Raw genomic sequence first — 13925 nt, forward strand, 5'->3', positions numbered from 1 at the left:
GTGAGCGAACACGCAGATTGTGCTATGTATGGAAATTATAACAAAAGTAATTGTGATTATAGATTGAAATCGTACGGACGTTCAAATTCCTTTTATGCTGAAGCTATAGCTGATTGCTTGGATTTTATTAAAAGAAATTCACTTTCTATTGAGGAAAAACCAGTTCTCATCACCCATGAAATTAATTGTTAATTAATTAGTGAAAAGGAGAAACATGACAAATTATGTTTCTTGTGTAAAGTATTAGTTGAGCTTCGATTTTTTCTTTTTTTTACTTCGATCACTTCACATGTATTTGTGTTCTTTTTAGTCATGTAGTAGTGTACACTGAAATCAAAATCAGGTGAAAAATTGCCTGAGCTATAATTTTGTTTACTTCTTTCAGATTTTAATTTTTTTTCGTATTATGTGTGAGGCTCAACTAATTTAAATTCATTAAAATGATACTCGTTGAAAGAAAAGCATTCACAAGATTAGTAAAGAAAATATTTTGACATTCGAATTTTAAATAAGTGATTTCTTATTAAAGGTAAAAGGATCTTATATTATTTGTTGTTTTTATAAAACTGGCTTATATAACACCTTTTTATTCAATTTGTTAATAAAAATAATACCTTCTATATTTGGACATCTTTTACTCCAACCCAACCAAAACGCAATTTTAAATTTAGAGGAGATTTTGTTTTGTAATTATTTACAAACTTAATTATAGTTTTGTATATATTTTGTGAGAAATCTCAAAAAGTCGTTTTCTTCTATTTATTTGAAAGCGGTAACAAAAGATCATTTAATCCTCGTATGTATTTTTTCCGTATTATTTTAAATCTCATATTTTTACTTTATATTTGTATCAACAAAATAATATAATTTTACCTTTCTATCCTTATTTAATATTTTTTTAAATTACATTTTTAATAAATAACAAAATCAATTAATTATTCTACCAAAATATAATAGATAAAATACAAATATTATAATTCAGCTATTTATAAGAATAAATGACTTATAAAAGGAACGGAAGGAGTATAATTTTATTTTTTTGGTACCTAGGAGTCTAGGACAGAGTTTTGTCTGTCCTTGTGTTTCCCACTGAAATATGCATATGGAGATGTAATGTAATATAGTGAAGCTTTTATTAGGGGGGAAAAACAAAAAAAATATTTTAAAAAATTAATGCGATGAATAAGAAAGATATCAGTATTCAAAAATTTCAAATTTTAACCTTGTGCTATGGCATTAATGTTGTCATTAATTTGATAATTACTTATATTATAACTTCACGTTGGGAGTGACAATCTTATTAATGTAGTAGGTACCAATAAAGATTTGAAAGATGTGCTGACCACCTAACCCAAGGTCATTTTATTTGACTAACTTTTAAATAAGTAGAAAATTTGAGAAATTAAAGAAATAAATAAAAGGTGGTTGAGGGAATTTTTTTTTTTAGGGGTTGAAAATCTAAACATATAGACTTTATGGCGCCATCCTATTTTTCAAACTTTAGAAAAAGTTGATTTAGTTACATGTCTCCATAATGTTAATCACTTTTGATTTCTTTAATTGGTGATGAGATTAAAGTTAATTTCTTTGCCTTTAATCAATTTCACATCATTTTTGCTCACTGACTTTTTTGGTTTTAGCTAAGTAGATTAGGTTACATACTATGATTGAAAAAAGTAGATTAGAGTGGGCAAAAGGCTATTTCTTAAATCTTAGCCAACAATACTATACAGACAGTTGCATTTTCAGAATCGACGTTTTGACCTTTAAATGAGCTAGTCTTCAATTTTTATCCTTTAACAATCAAATTTATGTTTAATAAGACATAAACTCTTATAATCTAAAATAACGTCTGAATATATATCATGATACAAAAATATGAACTTAAAGTAAACACATTTGACTTCAAGAAACTAACTTTAGAAAGTTCAAGGCTCAACTAAAGCTTAAACTAATTAAGATGGTGACATTTATCAACAAAAAAAAAAGATTAAGAATTATTATCTTTCACTTTTTCAACAAATACAATTTTGCAAGCATTACATCATCAATAAATAGAGATAATCACCTTTAGTTATATTTCTCTTTTCTATGGAAAAATATATATATTTTAAGATTCTTCGTTCAACACTATCTAATATATATGGTGTTTCTGTAGAATAAGATTTAAATAAATTATTTCTGCCCTTTAGCTCCGCTCATGATTTCATCAACCATGCTCATTTGATACATCAAGATTGTGCTGGTAAACACTGTTTAACTAATATATATAGAGAATCATTTCATTAACATATAAAGCACTAGATCTCATTTCAACAATCAAATAATTATATACTATAGTCTGTATGCATAATAAAATATGTAGATATAGAAACATGTCAGTCACGATTATGGGTGTAGTAGGTTTTTCAAATGTAGACTCACATGACAGAGAAGAAAACCAGGACTAAATTGTCAACATTATTGACTTGTGAACATAATTGAACTGCAATTGGGCTAAATGTTAAATTAAGCAGTGGACTCATCCTTTTGGCTATTTGTGAAATTGTTTCCCTCTTTGCCTTTCGTATTGGGCCTAAAATTCTTGATCAATAGCATTCTTATTGGAAGGATTCGAATTGTTGAATATTGCTCAGTCTTGTTATAACGCAGGTTGAGCCGTTCTGAAATTACTCATCATAAAAGATTATATAGAAAAATTAGTCTACAGACTCGAGCTTCTAGTAAAACAAAATGATGAATCTGTATTTTATTTTTATTGATTCTTTCTAGACTACGTTAGTGATATCGGGATTGTCTAAAATTTATGTTATTTGTTTTAGACTTTGACAAGTAAAATGAACAATCTAATTAAAAACTAACAATAATACTAACAATAATAGATTGAGTCAAATAGGACATCATATTTTAATTGGAAAAAAAATACTAAAATGTAATCAGACAAGTTGAATTTTATCAAACCATCCTAATATGAAGGTTTAATATGAAAACAAAGGAAGTAGCTATACGTACGCAATTAAGCAATCTTCTGTTGAAGAAGTAAAAAAAAAAAAGGGTGACATTTTGAGTTTTACAATCCATCATTATATATTTGGATGTGATTCTTTGGATTTCCTTATCCAAAGACGATTTATTAATTATTCCTAGATTTCACGTTAAGATAGCTAAATCTTTTTTCTATCTATTTCCTAGCACGTTTCATTTTTTTTATGTTTAGGATTTGAATTTAAGACTTTTAGTTAAATGATGAATCGTGTCTATTGCACTGTATTCTTAAATAATGGTTAAACTTATGATATTACTAAAAAATTCAAAATCTGACATTTTTAAATTCGCTTGAATTTTATACTCGTGATAAAAAATGATAGTCTAAAATTTTTTCCAAAAAAAGATAGTAATGGAGTAATATTTTTAGAAAAATTAAACGGAATAACTTGGGCTTTAATTCTCCAAATAGATATTGAACTAAGTTAAGCATGTAATTGGATTCCAAATATGTTTTGCTTCCAAAACTATATAATTCCATTTCCAATGTGTACACATTTCCATTCAAATATTCCTATTAAATAAATACTAAGCAGCCAAAAGTCAAATTCAAAGGAAAAATATGACCGGCAACTGTTGGCCAAAACTCATAAATACTTTCAAAAAAGCATGTAACCTAATTCCCGTCGCTACCCTCACCACCACCGCCGCCGCGAATTCCCCTAAATTTTCTTCCATGGACGACATTCATAAAACCCTAAAAACTAGTGTTTGTATAATCGGCAGTGGCCCTGCAGCTCACACAGCTGCCATTTACGCAGCTCGCGCAGAGCTGAAGCCGATCCTTTTCGAAGGATGGATGGCTAACGACATAGCTCCCGGCGGTCAGCTTACGACCACCACAGATGTTGAGAATTTTCCTGGTTTCCCTGAAGGTATCGGCGGCGGCGAGCTTATGGAAAAATGTCGTGCGCAGTCGGTTCGTTTTGGGACACAAATTTATACTGAAACGGTAACTAAAGTTGATTTTTCTAAAAGTCCTTTTAAAGTTGTTTCTGATGATAGAACTGTATTAGCTGACGCCGTTATTCTCGCTACTGGTGCTGTGGCTAAGAGGCTTGAATTCCCCGGCTCCGGCAATAATGGTTTCTGGAATAAGGGGATATCAGCTTGCGCCGTTTGTGATGGCGCTGCCCCGATATTCCGTAATAAACCATTGGCTGTAATTGGTGGTGGAGATTCTGCCATGGAAGAAGCTAATTTTTTAACTAAATATGGTTCGAAAGTGTATATAATTCATAGGAGGGATGAATTTAGGGCATCGAAGATAATGCAAAATAGGGCATTGAGTAACCCTAAAATAGAGGTGATTTGGAATTCTACTGTAGTGGAGGCTTATGGGGAAAAACTTTTGGGTGGATTGAAGGTGAAAAATATTGTTACAGGGGAAGTGTCTGATTTGAATGTTTCAGGCTTGTTTTTCGCCATTGGGCACGTACCAGCTACCAAGTTTTTGGATAAGCAATTAGAGTTGGATTCTGATGGATATGTTGTAACTAAGCCGGGGACGACACTGACCAGTGTTAGGGGTGTTTTTGCTGCTGGTGATGTGCAGGATAAGAAGTATAGGCAAGCTATTACTGCTGCTGGCTCAGGTTAGTGGTTTGGTTTTGTTTGCCTGAGTATCCATGCTACTTTCTACTTGTTGTAATTTTTAACCTTTTAGAATTTATATATCAATATGCTAGTCTAATTCTCATTGATGTTCATGTAGACATGTTTGTAGTCATTTCTTTTGTTGATATTGGCCTACAATTTTAGCAGAAACATGTTTCATTTGTATAGAGAACTATTAGCTGTATCGACAAAGTAGAAAATGCACTTGTTGCAGCAATGTCATCTGATTATTTGCTGAAGAAAAGAATACCTTCTAGCAATATTATGGTTGTCTTTATTGTGTTTCACTCTTGTTTGATATTTTTTACATTGTTATGGTTTAGTATTCAACTACTGAAAGCTAGAATGAATGGATTATATAAAGAAAGTAATAGTATTGTGGAGAATGCCTTAGAGGGTTTCAAGGCACCATGCCGCCTAAAGTATCACTTGATTGTTACTCTATGCCTTGTAGTTAAGTGTGGATGTTCTTTGACTAGGTTTTAGGGTAAGGACTCCATTCCAGAGGTGGGGATGCACTGCTAATGGAGAAGAAAAAGAGGTGTAATATTTGGGGAAGAAGAAGAACAAAGAACCAACCAGCTTAGCTGTGTCAATTTGATTTTGTTTTAATAGGTGGAATTTCTTATAAAATAGATTACTTGATAATGATTTAGTTAAGTAGTATTTAGAGAAGTGCGTATTTTTTTGTGTGTGAGGTGGGTGGGGAGCAGACCTAATCACGGTTTAGACTTGCCATGATCTATGAAACTTTAGCATTCTCATTGTTTAATGTTCTTGCTTGTCTTGAATTTTAGTAAAAAAATTGCCTTGATATGAAACCAATCCAAGTAGAAAGTTCTTTGAAAGAAAAATAAGTTTTTCAGCGGACTGTGATATGGTATCTTTCCAAGTGCTTAGGTTAACCTTTTTTTTTTTTCTTGGTAGAAAGTCTATTCTAAGCTATCTTTTAAGAATTGTTGAAATATTTGGGAAGTTAGTAAGAGAATTAGCAGCCTGGAACCTATTTTTAGCTACAAAGCGATAAAACTGACCAAAATAAGCCACAATTGTAGAAAGTAACTATAATAGGCTTAGTTTGGTTTTTCTCCGTTATATCCAAAAATATAAATGCAGACTAACGTTTGTTAACGTCTATATTTTAACATAAAACATATTTTCCACTCTATAAGGTGTTACTTTTTCTTATCCTTTATAAAGTTAAATTTTTTTTGACACTTTATAAAGTGGAAGAAAAAAAATTCTACTTTACAAAAAGGATTTTTTTTACATGTTACATTAAATTATGTATCTTTATACGGTTTTTGCAGTATTTTTCATAGAATTATATTGTTTTGACATATCATAAAAACGGAAAAAATTATTACATTATGTATTTTTATCGTTTTTAATTTGAAAACTCCTCCAAGCTCTATTTAAGCTCGATCAAACATAGCACCTTCAACATCTTTAATATTCTATTTTTCTTCATTTCAATCACAAAAAATGTCTTCTCAACCAAAAGTTAGAGTATATTTGTCCAAAAACTATAGTAACTGCAAAAACCGCATAAAGAGACATAATTTAGTGTAAGTGTAAAAAATTCCTTTTTGTAAAACAATTTTTTTTCTTCTACTTTATGAAGGGTAAGAAAAAGTTAAGTTACAGTTTATAAAGTGGAAAAGAAAATTCATATTATATTAAAATATAGACGTTAAGAGTCTAATTTTTGCCATTTATATCTTTTGTGTAAAACGGAAGAAAAAATTATGCTAAGCCTATTTTAGTTACTTTCTAGAATTGTAGCTTATTTTGGTCAATTTTATCTGTCACTCAAATAGGTTCCGGACTCTAGAGTTAGTGACCCCATGTTTTACTTACTATAATCATAAAATTTTCATCCTATGAAACCAATGTTGATCGAACCAATGAAATACTAGCATCAACCAGAATCTGAACTTTTGATAATCCATCACGCAAATGGACTTTTTGGTGATGAAAGAAGCAGGACTTGTTTCTCTGCTTTTGATGTTTTATGACAAAAGAATTGGTCTTTCCCCAACTATTTTACCATTCTAAGGCAGGATTTAGCTCCTAAAGATATATATCAGGCAGAGAGATTGCAAAGCAAATACTCCTTCGGTCCCAATTTATGTATTACTCTTTTTTTTAGTCAGTCCCGAAAACATCTTTCTGTAGTTTCTAACAGTTTAACTTTAAACTTTTCATTTTACCTTTAGTGAGATAATTTATAGCCACAAAGATATCTATGGTTTTTTGTTGATTTAGCTTCTCCTACAAAAATAAAACTCAGTGTTCAAGTTTTAAGAGTTGTCCTTGTGATGTGTTATAGTCAATATTGATTTTCTAGTTCAAAAAAGGTTTGTTCAATTGTAAGATTTAGTTTGTGAGGATGTCAGATGCTGATAGTCTACAGAAATGATATGGGCCTTTTATTTGGGCAACTCATATTCATTATTATTCTAGTTATGTCTTGATGTGTTGTGATTTTCTGGGAGACATGATTGTATATGGATGATGATTATGGTGTACATTGTAGGACTTGTTTGCATGCTTCACATATTTTATGTAGTCCTGCACTTCTGGTTACTAATTTACTGGAATGTGTCTCAAGGATCCTACTTAGTTTAGGTTTACGTTCTTGAACAATGTTCTATTGGCCTTTTCCATTCAGCGTTGCATTTTACATTATGCTTATTTACTTGTGAAAGAAATATGATGCCTGTTGGATGCAGTGTACATATGGAGAACCTTGTCAGATAATTTGATGTCTGTTGGGTGTGCTTTGTAACGTTGGTACCTTTGCCTTGGTTACCTAGATTATTATTATTTTTAATTGTGCCTCTGTCCTTTTTCTTTTTAAAACATTTTCTTGCTGTTATGTATCAGCATCATTGGCATACTGGTATTGATAACCTTAGCATCGTTGACGTTCGTTACTTTGGTACTTCTGATGATTATATCCATGTGCTTTTGCTTCGTTTATCACTTTGATCTTCGAGTGCAACAAACTGCGTCTTGACTCCTCGCCTTCCTCTCGAGATAACATATGGCTTAAGGTTGTTTTTGTTTTTTCTTTTGGGGCATGCTTTTGTAGGGTGCATGGCGGCTTTGGATGCTGAACATTACTTGCAAGAAATTGGTGCCCAAGTGGGAAAGAGTGATTGATTGCTTTGTGTTGTTCCATTGAAGTAGCTCTGGTACTGGAGTTGCTGCAAAGGTCTGGATTGATTTGATATCTATGTATTAAGAATTTGTTTCCTCGCTAATGTTTATGATTGAAATGAATATACGTATATTTTTATTAAATGATTGTTTGAGCGACGGTTCATCCCTTGTTAAACAATGAGGTCGAAGCATCCATCAATCAATGAACTCAACTTAGTAATTAGAGTTTGGGCAAATAGGATAGCTTGGAGATCGGATTGATTATGTTATTTCTTCTTTTCGTTTTCTCCAGTCGAGTAATGATCATTCTATACTCCTGTGATTGAGGTTTATAATGAAGTTGCAACAAGCTTGATGGTAACTGTACCAAATTAATTCAATTGTTATTACTTACATTGGCTTTAAAGCCTCAACGGTTATTACTTCTTAATCAAATATTAATTTTCGCGATTGGTATTTGTAACGTTTCCCATAATTACGCATCTCATTTACATCATATCTTAATTGGCCTTTTATCACATTTTTTTCAGCCATTAATCCTTCTTCAAAACGACAGTGGACAGTGAAGTCCTTAACTTCCGTTGTGATCTCAGAAATTAAGTCTGCAACAACCTCAAATAAAAATGAAATATCTATTTTTAATACACGAACAAGTAAAATAGAAGGATGGGAGTATATATTAATGGTTAATTTGAGTTTCATATCAATGTGACAATCCAATGACTGGTTATTACTAACTTAAATTTTAATTCCATATTTTGCATCTTGCAGCTATGAATACATTACAGTCTACTTTATTCACTTTATTCACTCATAGTCATGGATGGCTAAGTAGGTGAATCGATAAGTTTAGGCGTTCATTTAGATGCAAAGTTTGGTGAAAAAACACTAGAAACATTTATTTAGGTTTTCTTTCTTTGGTTTCTTATTTACTGGAGTTCGTATTGGAGCATTGCCTACTGCAGGTCATATTTGGGGTCGACACTTTTAAGATATGAACACAAGATCTTTGATTAAGAGTGAAGCAGTCTCATTATTGCACATGACGAAGAAATTGTTGACCCCGAAAGATCCTCTCCCATCATAATTATTATTACTCCCATGAGTCCCCACAGAGTTTACAAACTTTAGTTAGTTTCCAATTTAGGGTTAGACTTTTATTTGGTATTAATCAAAGGCGCTCACAATAAAAAGAAAAAAAATCTCACATTTCATCATTGATATAATGCGAAATTATTCAACAGAAAATAAAGAAAATATGTCCTTTACACTTTATAGGTATAAGTCATGGTAAGAGTTAATTTTTTAGATGATCAATAAATTAAAATTATTTATTCAAAATGTCTTCATCTTTTTTATAATTCAAAATCATTTAATTATTGATATATTGCTCACGAAATTTCTCAACCTTTTTAGGTGACGATGTTTCCATTTCATTTTGTTGACAAATTTTTGTATTTATTTTAACCTAGATTTGTATAAATAGCATGACATCCTTTGTTCATCATTTTGTTGACCCTCCCCCACTTAAATCGATCCATTTGTTTTTCCCCCTTTGGAATCAATGATTATTCAACTTATTATACATTTATAAGAAATACAAATCATTGAGACGGAAGTGGAAGTTTATTTATTTATAAGATTTCTTGGATGTATCATCACTAATTGAACGGAAGTAATAGACTGCTGAATTAATTCATAATAATGAGAACAAAACATCTAAATCATTTAAATTAAATTAGACAGCAAATTTGGATCTTCCCATAATCATTCTTGACTCTTTTTTTCCCTCTCATCATCATCAGCAATTTGACACTTAATACTATTTAAGTAAAACCACTTTGTTGATTTGCTTAGATGAAACATTTATTTCTAGTGTAGGATTTGAATAAAATGGAATAAGAAAGCAGTAATAGTACTAATTAATTAATTAAGAATAGATCTAAATTTTCAGTATAATCATCCAGAGCAAAAGTCAATAATTTTTTGTACTAAAAAGAATCATAGTATAAATATATAGAAATAACTTGAAATGATATGGTTCCAGATCTGATAATACTCTTTCCTTTAAACATTACTATGATAGTCTCTTTTTTTCTTCTCATTGTTATTTTGTGAGAGAAAAAATAAAAGGGTATCATATTTGACCTATATAGTTTTAGCTGGTTGTGCCAAGTGATTGCAAATCAACAAAATAATTAGGTAATTTTTTAAGTGAACTACTCGTTGAGTGAGTATATGAGAGCCAAAAACCGAAAAGTTTACGAGAATAGCACATTGTTTTGTTCATTGTCCAGGTAAATCGTCTTTTAGAATATTATAAATAAGATACAGAGAGTGCGAATATAAACCAAGATTAGCGTAAATGATTCTGTTTTAAATTCTCTTCTGACTTGGATCCATAATTGTGAATTAGAATAATTTATAGTTAATTAAATAGTAGTAGTGGTGATTTGAAGACCCCAAATACAACTAATCTTCACATGAACATGACAGATGTGTCAACTTTAAACGTGTTTAGGCACATAGATCCAGAATAAACAAACAAAAATGATTGAAATAAAGAAGACAAAAAAAAAAAGAGAATCATATACAAAAGCATAGTTTCTGAGTAAATATTAAAATGGCATTACACTCCCTAAATTACAAACAATACAACAGAGAGCAAATTACAAGTTTAACCCCCACTGGACACTGGTAACTTTCCACCTAACATCATCAGAGATGTTCACTAAATATAATATTTGCAGAAACAAAGAGACCCTACACCCTCACATGGCTTCATAGAAAAAATACATACAACACATTCCAACTTGTTCTTGAATATTCCCCACATTATTAATTCATGAACAAAGAAGATCTTTAATACATTACTTTTATATTATAATTTTGGTTCAAAGTACTTCTTCTGCTGCAGCTAGATCTCCCTAATTCTGAAAATTTTATTCCTATTCTTTCTTTTTATTGGGGGGGGGGGGGGGGGCTAATTAATCCTCAAGAGGAATTGATTACTTGGGAAATATCTTTGATAGATCTATTATATTTCATGTGACTTTTAACTAGTTGGCCAGCAGAGATAGCTGACATGAGAGATAGCTCACCAGCTAGAACAGAACCAGCTACTATTGTGGCCAACAGTCTTGCATTTGAACCTGGTGCATCTCTATTTGCACCTTTAACTCCTAGTAAGTTCAAGCAAGCTGACTGTGATGCAAGTTGAGTTCCACCACCTACGGTACCAACCTGAAATTCACAGGACAAATTAGCTAATGTGTATAAAACATGTGCAACTTTGTCTCTTCCTTCGCATGCCACTTAATTATGGACTGACTCAGGACACACCTAACCTGCCTGCTACAATGACAGGTTCTCACTCATTAAATGTCAAGGATGCTACATGTCAATATTTCATCTGGACTTATTCTACTACAATTAAATGAGATCAAAGCCTACATGCACTGGTAAGCGTCTCATATCAGTTGTTCACTTTCACCTCTAGTTAGAATTTCATATTAGTTGTTCACTTTCACCTCTAGACATCCATGAAGAAATTCTGTTAAAAATTTACGAAAATGATATTGTAACGGTAAAATGTAACTAATTTGAGACAATTATTTTTAGTAAAATGCACAACTAATATGAAATGGAGAGCATAATAATAGGAGCATGTTGGTTGTATACCTCAATAGAAGGCATAGTTACTGAAATATGGAGGTCTTTGCCATCATTTACAGCCTCCATCATAGTAATGCAGTGAGAGCTCTCAACATTTTGAGCAGGGTCTTGGCCAGTGGCCAAATATACAGCAGAGACGATGTTGCTGGCATGAGCATTGAAGCCACCGAGGGCACCAGCCATGGCTGACCCAGTAAGGTTTTTAAGCATGTTCAGCTCCACAAGAGCAGCAACCTCAGTTTTCAACACTTTCTTCACTACATCCTCCTTGATTATTGCCTCGCAAACTACTGATTTTCCTCTACCTTCAATCCAGTTAACTGCTGCTGGCTTCTTATCCGAACAAAAGTTCCCTGTCAATATTTCACATGATTCTCAATTAAATAAACATCTCGTGCATCAAGTTGCGGGAAAAAACTATGCATAAACAGGTCGATGGAATAATACCAGATATGCCAATGACGTCCATGTCTGGATATTCACTCTGAAGGTAATCCAGAACGTTCTGGACACCTTTGGATACCATGTTCATTCCCATTGCATCACCAGTGCTACAACTGAATCTCATATACAGATTTTTACCAGCTATAGCACATTGAATGCCCTGTAATCGAGCAAATCTGCTTGATCTGCAAAAATTTCCATTACAGAAACAAATTTTAAATTTTGAAAACATAATATTGAATAAAAATGCACATGACATGTAACTTTTAACATAAGCTTTCAATTAGGATACTAGATATGACAAATCATTTCTTTTCTCTTTGCTGGTGAATAAAGAATTTGTAACAGAAAATATTGAATCAAGATATAGAATTAAGAGAGAAGCAAAACTTAAATGTTTTGTCTTAATTGTTTCATACTAACTCTCACCAACAACGGATTGCTAAAATGGTAAGCATCCTCCAATCTTTTAACAAAAAGCTCACCAATTACGAATAGCTAGTACTCGTAGAAGAAACAATTAAGAATATACGTAATCATGAGAAGAAAACTCACTTGTTGAACATAAGAGAAAGAATCTCAAAGTTAAGGGGATCCTCAACGAAGAATTTCAACTCTGCGGCTCTTTTGGCGGTGGTGAACCGGACAACCGGAGCTCTTGTCATGCCATCTCTGAGCAAAATGCTGTTGGCGCCACCAGAGACAAAGATAGCCTTGCAACCCCTGTTGGTGCTAGCAACTAAACACCCTTCTGTAGTTGCCATTGGCACTGAGTACTCTCTCCCATCAAGCAACAAAGGCCCTGCAATACCAACCGGTATTTGCACATATCCTACAGGCATCTCACAGCATTGTCCAAGAATAGACTCATAGTCAAATCCTTCCAATGGGAGCCCTTCCAATGACTTCCCTGTGATCCTCTGTAACGCCTCTTTTCGAATCGAAGCAGCTCTCATACAATCACCAAGCTTTGATTCCAAAGAATATGATGGTGTTTTACCCTGAACAACAGATTGTATTATCTCCTCGTCATCTTCCGATAATGCTGGCATAATTATTGGCGCAGGCTTCTCCGTTTGGGACAAAGCTGCCTTGGCAGGTTGCTGTGGAACCATTGGGGCAATTTTTCGAACAGGTGGTGGAGGCACAACGCAGCCAAGAGTAGTTGCAGCAGCACATGGTCCCCGGCGGCTATCTTCCTCGATAATTAGCTGCTCAGCATTCTCATCCTCAATATCCCATGAATCACTATTCGACCTGGACACAAACGACTGAACAAACCCAATCCCAAAGAAACCCAATAGATATATAACGGAAGCAATCAATGACACCATAGCTAACAATTCAGAAAGGGTAACCACATGAAGAGGAATAGAATTACGGATCTTCTCACGCCACCTTACGAGAAGAAAATACATAACAGAGAAAAACATGGTGAAAAACAACCCATTGGTTAGGTACAATGGGAGTGGAAGCGCGTCAGATGCTTTAGGAGAAGAAACTTGTTGTTGTTTCAGAGGTTCGCCGGCGGAAGCATCTTTTGATGTGCATAAAGGCTTAACTGGTCGCCGGCGAACGTCCATTGTAAATTTAGTTGATTTTCCGGCAGGAACACCGGCTTTTTGAAAAGAAAAAAAAAAGAGAAATGAGAGAGAGAGAAAGTCAAATGTGTATTAAGCAGTGATGGTTTGTGTGGAGAAGCGAAAGTAGAAGAAATGTATTTATAGAGTGAAAAGCGGTTGGCGCGCTACAATTTGGGGACACGCCCACCGCGTGTTGTTCGCCCCTCTGCTATTTGTAGTTTGTTTGGACGATTAATACTCCATCATTTCTATCATCATTATTAATTTCACATCACATTAAGTAAATATTATTTTTATTTTTATTTATTTTTTTTAAATCAATAAGTATATAAATTATTTTTATTAATTAATTTAACTAATAAATGTAAATTATTAAAATGTTAGAAATATGGT

The 13925-nt window shown here is 32.8% G+C and overlaps 2 protein-coding genes across 2 annotated transcripts; one reads left to right on the top strand and one right to left on the bottom strand.

The window, feature by feature from the left end:
* The first annotated feature begins 3496 nt into the window (after positions 1-3496).
* Positions 3497-7971, top strand: LOC101268054 (thioredoxin reductase NTRB-like). Its single transcript, XM_004232546.5, has 2 exons — positions 3497-4640; positions 7760-7971. Exons 1-2 carry the CDS (start codon positions 3608-3610, stop codon positions 7828-7830), a joined length of 1104 nt encoding a protein of 367 aa, XP_004232594.1. The 5' UTR covers positions 3497-3607; the 3' UTR covers positions 7831-7971.
* A 2853-nt stretch (positions 7972-10824) lies between these two features.
* On the bottom strand, positions 10825-13568 carry HMGR (3-hydroxy-3-methylglutaryl-coenzyme A reductase 1). Its single transcript, NM_001309881.1, has 4 exons — positions 12505-13568; positions 11953-12134; positions 11512-11858; positions 10825-11073 (listed from the first exon to the last, which is right to left on the bottom strand). Exons 1-4 carry the CDS (start codon positions 13530-13532, stop codon positions 10825-10827), a joined length of 1806 nt encoding a protein of 601 aa, NP_001296810.1. The 5' UTR covers positions 13533-13568.
* Positions 13569-13925: the final 357 nt, after the last annotated feature.

This window comes from Solanum lycopersicum, chromosome 2 (genome assembly GCF_036512215.1).
Source record: "Solanum lycopersicum chromosome 2, SLM_r2.1".
Classification (NCBI taxonomy): domain Eukaryota; kingdom Viridiplantae; phylum Streptophyta; class Magnoliopsida; order Solanales; family Solanaceae; genus Solanum; species Solanum lycopersicum.